The following is a 9,597-nucleotide window of genomic DNA, read 5'->3' on the forward strand; positions in this document are numbered from 1 at the left end:
TTGCATTTTCTAATTTCATACAGTTCTGCAGGAACAGAATTCATTCATCATCCCATAAATCCCATTAGTTCAGTCCACAGTGGGAAGGAAGTGGGGAAAAATAAAAATTGACATGTTTTTGAGCTACAGGTAGTACAATAAAACCACTTAATGTATAGCTATTCAGGATTGTGGAAGGGACAAGCCTGGATAAGTTTCAGCTATTTTAATACTTTAGCTGAGTTTAAGAATCAGCAGCCTATTTCTAAAGTGGGAGATCATAATAACTATTCATATATTTTAGAGGAACTTAACACAAAAATATTGGGTAAATTTATGCAAGTTGAAAAGCAATGCTTTTTAAAATGGATTCTAGAAGGGATAAAATAAAGGCCTGTGCCAAATGTATTTCCCTAATGAAACCAAACTCCAGGATTAAAAAAGGATTCTTCATAATTGGAATACTAGGTAAGGTATTTTCAGATGGCAGCTGTACCCTGGAGCCTGCAAATGTACTGTGGGTGTATTGCAAAATGTAAGCCAGATCTTAACCTTTGGAAAATCTCCTTTTGTATTTACAACCTCAGTCCCAATATTGCTACACAAGAGAAGACAATTGTCTGAGACAGTGATTACTTTATTAAGAGGGGAGATGTTACTGAAACATTCATGTTTCTTCCAGCCTCACTACTTCCTCAGAGGCAGATGGAAAAAAGTGCCTCTAACTGCAAAATACAGAGCCAAGTTGTAAGAAAAAGAAAACTGCACAGTCTTTACTCCTTAGATGCCATATGAACCATCAGGTCTACCACACGATTGCTGTATCCATATTCATTATCATACCTAAGAAAGAAAGGAGGGGTTTTTTTAGTCTTGAGAAAAATAGCAGTAGCAAAAAAAGGCAGCATGAAGCCATTGCTTGCCACCACATATTAGAATATTAAACATTGCACCTCTATCTCTTCCCAAATCCAATAAGCCAACTAACAGCCATCATCTACCCCCTTCCATCTCTTACCAGGAGATCAGCTTGACAAAGTGATCATTGAGAGCAATGCCAGCAGCTGCATCAAAGATGGAAGAGTGGGTATCGCCATTGAAGTCAGAAGAGACCACCTGGGGGAGAAGAAGTAGATGTTATAATCCATGAAGATAAGCATTGAAGAGCGAAGTCTCAAAATTAAGCCTCCATGTATATTTATGAGACAAATCAAATGAACCTAGATTGAATGGTTGGCTGTACTAGAGGGCCACATTTTACATATTGAAGGCAGAACAGAAAAAGCATATTTTATGACTACATAGTTATTGTCTACAATACCTAAAAACTATTGTCAAATTTCTAATCACATTACCCAAAATTGTTACAAAGTGCTCCAATGGGCCCGATAGTTATTTTTGTATCATCAAAAATTTTCAGTTTACCTGGTCCTCTGTGTATCCCAGAATACCCTTCATTGGGCCTTCAGAAGCTGCCTTCACCATTTTCTTAATATCATCATACTTCGCCTAAGAAAGCAAGTGAGGGAGACAGAAGTATTAAATAATTGAATTCTGCCCAGATTTCTTACTGTGTAGCAAGCTGATGGTCAATTCATTCTCACCAATATCTGCTGCCATTCAAACAGTCTTGGCAAGAAGCATGTTCAAAATCTCAAGGACCACAAGTTCCCCACTCCTAACTTAAGTTACAAAGAACTTGATTGCAATACATTTAGAGCAGCATTTCCCAATCTGGCACCCATCCACCCCCACCACAAATTCCCTAAAACCTAGAAAAGTAAGGACCATCAGATTTGGACTGCTAAGCATTGGTTAACCATTACATGAATTTTCTGAATGTCTTTGCTGATCTAGATTTTTTAACCTTAGTTTTGTACAAGCAGTAAAGCAGTCTTAGAACTGCTTTACTGTAGGAATACTCACTGGTTTCTCTAAGCGGCATGTTAAGTCCACAACAGAAACATTTGGAGTTGGGACACGGAAAGCCATTCCTGTGAGCTTCCTGTGAATGTAGGAAAAGATTCAGGTTAAGATATACACAGTCCTTGTTTTGGCTTATGATGCAATCATTTGCACTTCGTGCTCAGGAAGGCTTACCCATTCAATTCAGGAATGACTTTGCCTACAGCCTTGGCTGCACCTGTGGATGCTGGGATGATATTCTGAGCTGCTCCTCTGCCATCTCTCCACAGCTTCCCAGAGGGGCCATCCACAGTCTTCTGTGTGGCTGTGATGGCATGAACTGTGGTCTGGAATAGGAAAAGCAGGATAGACCATTTATACCATCTAAAGTTGAATATTTATTCCAGGTACCACAGGAAGAATTTGCACACATGATCACCATCCCCGTTTAACATTTCACCATTATGCAACACAACTCTGAATTATTTTAAGTGTTGGAGAAGCAGTGGAACTTGTGCAATTCACATACCATAAGACCTTCCACAATGCCATAGTTGTCATGGATGACCTTGGCCAGTGGTGCCAGGCAGTTGGTAGTACAAGAAGCATTGCTGGAAAAAAAAAGGGAAGAAGCACTCAATGGATGGGCATGCACCATTTTAGAAAACTCATGTTATTCTGGCAATATAGCCCTCCCCCCCCCGCCTTGCTTTCCCCCATAGTCACCTGACAACTTTCAAAGACTTATCATATTTTTCATGATTGACACCCATCACAAACATGGGAGCATCAGCTGATGGGGCAGATATTATAACACGTTTAGCACCACCCTTCAAGTGAGCCTATAAGGAAAAAGAGTAACATTTTACCTTGTCTTTAAAAAGAATACAAATAATCCAAGACTGGACAGCAAGCAACAGTCTTAAGAAGAATCTAGTCACACATTGCTATGAAAATTCTTTTTTCTGGATTTCTCATATAGTATGATGGAAATGTTTTATCATTTTTTATTTATAAAATTTATTTGCCACCCATCTCACAGTTCAGGCGCCTAAGCAGATAAATAATTTAAGGTGGCCATGTCCAAATGCCAAAAATATTGTTTCACTTCATCAACGGATCTACTTCCTCCTCAGGAGATAGGTGTTTTGAGCATATGTACTTAACACATTCAATTCTAAAAAAATAAAATGGAATTTTGTTGTTCAGTTACAAAGTCGTGTCCCACTCTTCGCAACCCTCATAAAAATAGAATACAAAACACTTATGAATCCAGATGGCATTCAAATTTTCCATCAGTATCAGAAGTGTATACCTCTCTTTACAGCAGAAATTTGTACAATGCTCCTTCCTCCTGTAACAGATACTTACACTAGCTTTTTCTGTGGTGGTGAAAACCCCAGTTGATTCCACAACATAGTCGGCACCAGCCTCACCCCACTTAATGTTTGCAGGATCACGCCTGGCAAGAAGAGTGAAGGACCAGCTTAGATTCTTCAGGAAAGAAATAGACTACACAAGTAAAGAAAACTTGAATGGAGGGGATACTACTCACTCTTGGAAAACAGAGATGGCATGTCCATTGACGACAAGTTTTCCATTCTCAGCATGGACAGTGCCATGGAAGCGGCCATGAGTAGAGTCGTATTTAAACATGTACACCTGAAATTAAGACACATAACATTAAGTCAGTGTAGCTTATTGGGACAAGTTTCTAGAACATTGGAGGGGAGTGTTATTTGTTGACATGAAAGTTTCTATGATCGAGTGTAACTTGTTTTGCCTTAAAAAGCAGAAAAATTCAGGCCCCCAGAAGAACAACAGAGGGTTATTACCATGTAGTTCAGATCAATGAATGGGTCATTGATGGCGACGACTTGGACCTTACCACTGATGATTGCTGCTCTGGTGACCAGACGGCCAATACGGCCAAAACTAAAGGAAGAAAAATATAAAAAGCAACTGTTATCTCCAGAATGGGTGAAAACATGGGTGTTAAACTTGCAGCGTCACGTTGCTATCGCGTGACATATCATGATGTTTTTTCCCTTTGCAGAGCTGGGGTGGGCGTGGCCTGCACATGACGCATCTGGCCCATGGGCTGCCAGTTTGACACCCCTGGGTTAAGAGAACTAATTCAGCCCAACATGTATGTAAAAGCAGAAAAGCAGTTTGAGAAAGCATCAAGGGTCACTTTTTTGGATAGGAAAAGAAACAGACTGAAGTAACTACCTAAACAGGTGGCCTATACATATTGAGTGGCAAATATTAGACAAATTAACATGGTGTCCTGCAAAAGATCTGAACCATTAACATAGTTTATTAGCAGTGGCTATGCAAAATAAGGATGAAATTTGTATTACAAAACACTTAAGATACCCTATAACTATTTCTGGTTTATTCCCTAAATTTTCATCTAGTTCTGGGCAAAGGGAATTTATTCAGGGTAGACTTTCTGCTTTAACACTGAATGTCTATTTGAGCCTTCTCTCTGGTATTTTAAATTGTAGCAAAACTTCCCTAGAGACATATACTGGTAACTGTCACTGAAATATACAGGCCGAGTTCCATGTTTGATTTGTTCTACTCTTAGCAAATTACAGAATTCAAATGGAGACACTCACCAGGCTTATAAAGCAATCATCTACCAGTACCAGAATAAAGACTGGTAGGATACAGCTCAGAAAATTCTTCCCAGTTTCTTTGCAGAGGTAAGGGGCCAATGAGAAAATAAGAGGATGGGAGGAGGGCAGGGATGTCACTCTAAAAGACATACTTCAGAGCCTTAAAACAGTTTGTGGCTTTAGAGGATCATGTGACTGCTTTGTATTTGAAACAAAGAGCATCCTTGCAGGAAACTGAATAACTCCCCTCTATCCCCCAAACTTGTGGCCATCCTCCTTCAAACTCCACCTTTTTTCTTTTGCAAAATAATTCAGCATTAACACATATTGAAATTACCATATAGGTTGCAGTTTGGAAAGGATTTCCCTCTTAAATCAGCAAGATTGCTTTAAAACGTTTCAAAATCTTCAGATTTTTATGACTAACAAAAGAATAAAGGGGAACTGAAGCTTTTACAATTTTACACCTGCACAAGGCTGCTTTATGGAAAGTCTGTAAGAGTTATCTAACTAGAAAGAATGGTTTCTTACCTTGAGACTAGAGGGTTTTCAGGGAACACACCCAAACCTCTGCCAATAAATCTTTTAACCTGTCTGTCAAGCTCTAAAAATCAGTTCCTGTTATTTCATTATCAGTCTTTATACCAGTGGTGAAATCCAGGTTTTTTTACTACTGGTTCTGTGGGCGTGGTTTGGTGGGCATGGCAGGGGAAGGATACTGCAAAATCTCCATTCCCACCCCACTCTAGAGGCCAGCCAGAGGTAGTATTTGCCAGTTCTCTGAACTGCTCAAAATTTCTGCTACCAGTTCTCCAGAACCTGTCAGAACCTGCTGGATTTCACCCGTTTTATACACTGATAAGTGTGAAGTGTACACCTATACCATTGGGCAGAACTTGAGTTGCATCTTCCCATTTGTCTTTCCCAGGGAATGCTATTTGAAACTCCCTTCTTTATACAACCCCCACCCTTCTGCTACAGAAAGGTCAAACACTAACTTTAGAGCCAGTCCTCTCAGATACCCAGCTGGAGTTATCTGGTTACAGTTTTTGGCTGCTAAGGGGAGCTAGAAGGTCACATTCTTAATAGGCCCTTCAGATCGAAGGATATATAAACCTCTCTGCAGACATTATAAGATGCTCTGTATCTCAGCATGTAAAGGTATCAGGGGAAAAAGTATGTAGAATTAAAAGCAATATAGAGATGATCAGAGAACTATTGTAGCTTCCTGGCAGGAATGACTCAGCAATTAATGTTTAGGAAAATGAGTCAGTCTGGGGTTTCCTGTACCCATCGTGGCCACAAGCTTTGCTCCATGTGCTTCGGCTGCCCCCGAGCACATTGAAATAAAAAAAAAGCCAAAGATGGCAGCCTTAAAAATTTTATACAGGGTGCCACTTGAGCAAGAGAAAGAGTGCCAAGAAAGACACAAGCAGATCCTGTTGGGAGAGAAACAGCTGCTGGAAAGGGGGAGGGCCGGGATGACTTCTAGATGTCCTTGGAAAGGAAAGGAATGCTGGGGCTGGAAGCTCCCCTTGCTGCCTCCCAAGGTCTGCAAGAAGCTCAGGCTGGACAGCAATACTGGCCATCCCCGCACCAGAGTCCCCCTATTGGCCGAAAAAGTTATTCAAGCTCCCGTGCGAGGGTTGCCCCACCCTCCCTCCCTCCGTCCCTGCCATGCATAGGCAGACTCGCTGCACGTCCGCTCCCCGTCGGACTCACCCGTTGATACCAATTTTCACCATCTTCGCCGCTTGAATAACCGTTCCTAGAGAAAGAGGAGGCAAATTTCATCAACCGGTTCCAGAAACTTCCCCGTCTTTTCCCTCTGCCTCAAGAGTCACTTACAACAGGGGTCTCCAACTTTGGCAACTTTAAGCCTGGTGGACTTCAACCTCAACTTCCCAATTCTGGGAGTTGAAGTCCACCAGGCTTAAAGTTGCCAAGGTTGGAGACCCCTGACTTGCAGGCTTTAAACTATGGCGGAGCCGATAAACGCCCGTGCTAAAACCCCGTTTCTCGCCCTTCGCCCAACTTCCTTCCCCTCTCGCCCGCGAACACTTTTCCCCCTTCTGAGAGAGCCTCGCCGCCTCACGACCAACAGACGGTAGGCGAATTAAGAAACCTCAGACTCGGACGGACGGCCTGCGACCCCTTCCACTCCTGCGAAAGTTTGGGGCGGGGGCGCAGCTCCCTTTCCGGAATATTCCTTCTTTACCCATCCCTGTAAGTTTCCTCGAAACTTTGTTCCCGCCTTCCCCGCTCACGGGAGCCGAAAACGCCGCCCCGAGTCTTGCATCCTGGTTTCCGCGGCTGCGGCTCCGGCTCCCACACACCCTCCTTCCACCATGCAAGGTTCCAGTTCCAGTTCAGTCTCGGCCGGCACAGACTACACTCGTCTATAAACCGGCTCCCGTTTCCCAGCCGGCCCACAGCGACAAGGCCCAAGCCGGGTCTTTTGCATGGAACGGTAGTACTGTACCCATCCACCGCTCACCGCAGCGTTCTTGGCTTGCCTCTCTCGAACCACCCGCGCACCAAAGTTGCAATATCAGGAGTTCCCCCCCCCACAAATACCCCGTTCAAAGGGAGCGCTTACCAGAGAGGTCCTGACCTTACTCAGCTCCGAAGTGCAGTGAGGAGGTGAGAAGGCAGGGCCCCTCGGCTCTCCCCTTTATACAGCGCGGTATGGTAATAACGAGGCCCGACCTCCAGCGCCAACATCGAATCAGAGCGCGAGGAGGCGGCGGAGGGGAGGTTAATGGAGAGCCCCAAACCCGGCGCCATTTCCCTCCCGCCCTGCTTTCAGTCCGGCTCAGAGAAAGACTCTTTGTTCTCCCTCGCCACCGAACACCTCAGCCTTCGCTCGGTGGCCTCCACAACTCCTCAAAACGCTTGTTTGACCCTAATCGCCATGCCAAATCGATCCCTTTTGCTTATGGCGGCAGGGCAGCTGGTTTATCAATCGGTTATAATGAAAGTTTGGCACCTGCGGCGTTTTTGCAATCTCGACAAAGTACTTTGGAATCAAAGCCGCTTCCTAAACCTTGAATGTTTGCCAAGCTCACAGGACGAATCATGTTATCACCAGGTTCATGCAACCAACACATTAAGTTGTGGTTTGAGTTTAACTACGTAGTAAGTAAGTACTGTAACCCACTATTGATTGGGTTAACACGATATAGTAAGCCAAAGCCATTACAGTTTAGCTTGTTCTGTGAGTATATTCAGGAAAACTAGCATGAAAGAAATCACATTCCTTCATGCTCTGCTTGTTCAAAGATGCTTAGTCAACCATTGTTGAGAGAATGCTGGAATTAGAAAAACATTGTTCTCATGTAATAATTCCAATCCCTGTATTCGTTGTGATCATAAAACAGAACCCACATATTTAGAAGCAGTTTAATGCAGGAATCGGAATCTATCTCCCCTACAATCTACAAGATTCTTAGGAAGACCTGACTCTAAATAATTGCAGTAGTAACTAGAGTCACTTTTATGGAACATAGTTTGATATGTATTATTTTCCCCAAAATAGATTCATTAAACAAAACAAGCAATGAAATAACTCATATAGATCAAAATACTGTGAATCAATTCTGCTTGAAATCTTTAGCAGCCAAATGTTGGAGCTTCTGCCGAAACAGCTGAATCCCAGGAAAGTTTAGACAACTTGAAAGATGCAGTTGCATTGGGATTGGATGATTCAAGACCTCTTTTTTAAGTATAAGGACAGTATCTCAAAACACAGAAAGGCAGCCCATATCTAAGCCATAAACCATTTTTAGTAAAGTGTTAATGTCTATGTTCAAAGGATAGGCTTAAGCTAAATCATGTACATTTTGGCTGTTTGCTTATACAGTATAAACCTGGCTATCATTTGATTGTTCTAGACCTGAGTATTATGTGCAGAAAAATCATGAAGGATGTCCAAATTCTGATTCTGTAATTTCACCAACATAATTTAGCTCATTATTGGATCAACCATGCATAATTCTGTCAAAAGTACTTGCACTGAGATTAGTAGGAGAAACCACAAAATTACTTCAGTTGCAGCTCTTTTCCTTTTTCTCGGCCCAGCCCAAAGAGGAAATGTGTGTACCATAATTGAAATAGTAACAGAATTAGAGGTGAAACATAGCCTTCCAAGACAGACCGATTATAAATTGAAAAGCATATCCTTCCCTCCAACTCTTTCCCCTATCCCAAACAAAAGAATTGCCCTGGCTTTACAAGTCAAGGCATAATCTGTTATCAGAGGGAGCCTCTTACATCTCCACACAACCATCTCACAAGAGGAGATATATTTATAACTGTGCTAAAAATTACTTCTACACAAAGCTCTCTTAAAAAGCAGTCCAATGCAGAAGCATTGGGTAAGTGTCCTGTGTAACTGCAAAAGGGTTGCATTATTAGGCAAATTAGTGTAACAACTTGTATCAGACCATCTGTTACATTTTGTTTCATTTGTTTCTTCACATGCCTAAGGACCACTCAATCATGAAATACAAAGTTAGTGTGTTTAGAAGCAAATGTGTGTATTTGAAAGAACAACTCAACCCATATAAATCCTAGATATATTTATGAGTTGCAGATTAATTCTGGTCATTGCAACGTACTTCTACTCATGTTTATTCAGGACAACTCTCCCTCCCCCAACTGAGGCCCTTTCTCACTAGTTCTCTGCATTCCTCCCGCAAAGGCTATTCGCATTGCTCATTGACCCAACAAAGTTCCTCCCTTCTCCAGCCTTTTCTCTACTTAAGCGCAAGCAGCATGTCTAATAAGGAGAAAAAACTGAAGTTCCTCCTAGAATTCTACTGGAGGAACGTGACGGCGGAAATCCCGCCTTCTCATTACAATGGGCTGCGCGGATCAATTGAATCTGCAATCTTGCCCCCTTTGCACAATACAATTGGAGTTGGCTACAAAGGCCATGGATATTGCCTTAGCAGCCTCTGGCAGTCCACAGCCCAAGGAGGTATATTGCTGTGATAGAGATCACGCTATGCGGGGATGCAGGCATGTTTTATGTTAAGCAGGAGTAAGTGGTAGGAGTATCACTCTAGCAAATCACCAGAAATTATGC

At 42.4% G+C, this 9,597-nt stretch overlaps 1 protein-coding gene across 1 annotated transcript; it reads right to left on the minus strand.

Moving 5' to 3' along the window:
* Positions 1–595: 595 nt before the first annotated feature.
* On the minus strand, positions 596–7,173 carry GAPDH (glyceraldehyde-3-phosphate dehydrogenase). The gene is made up of 12 exons (XM_070938437.1): positions 7,108–7,173; positions 6,231–6,276; positions 3,720–3,819; positions 3,440–3,546; positions 3,256–3,346; positions 2,611–2,726; positions 2,414–2,495; positions 2,080–2,231; positions 1,906–1,984; positions 1,405–1,488; positions 998–1,095; positions 596–822 (listed from the first exon to the last, which is right to left on the minus strand). Exons 2-12 carry the CDS (start codon positions 6,251–6,253, stop codon positions 753–755), a joined length of 1,002 nt encoding a protein of 333 aa, XP_070794538.1. The 5' UTR covers positions 6,254–6,276; positions 7,108–7,173; the 3' UTR covers positions 596–752.
* Between the last annotated feature and the right edge of the window lie 2,424 nt (positions 7,174–9,597).

This window comes from Pituophis catenifer, unplaced genomic scaffold, assembly GCF_029215685.1.
Source record: "Pituophis catenifer annectens isolate HBS135680 unplaced genomic scaffold, rPitCat1.0.hap2 SCAF_2, whole genome shotgun sequence".
NCBI classification, from domain to species: Eukaryota; Metazoa; Chordata; class Lepidosauria; order Squamata; family Colubridae; genus Pituophis; species Pituophis catenifer.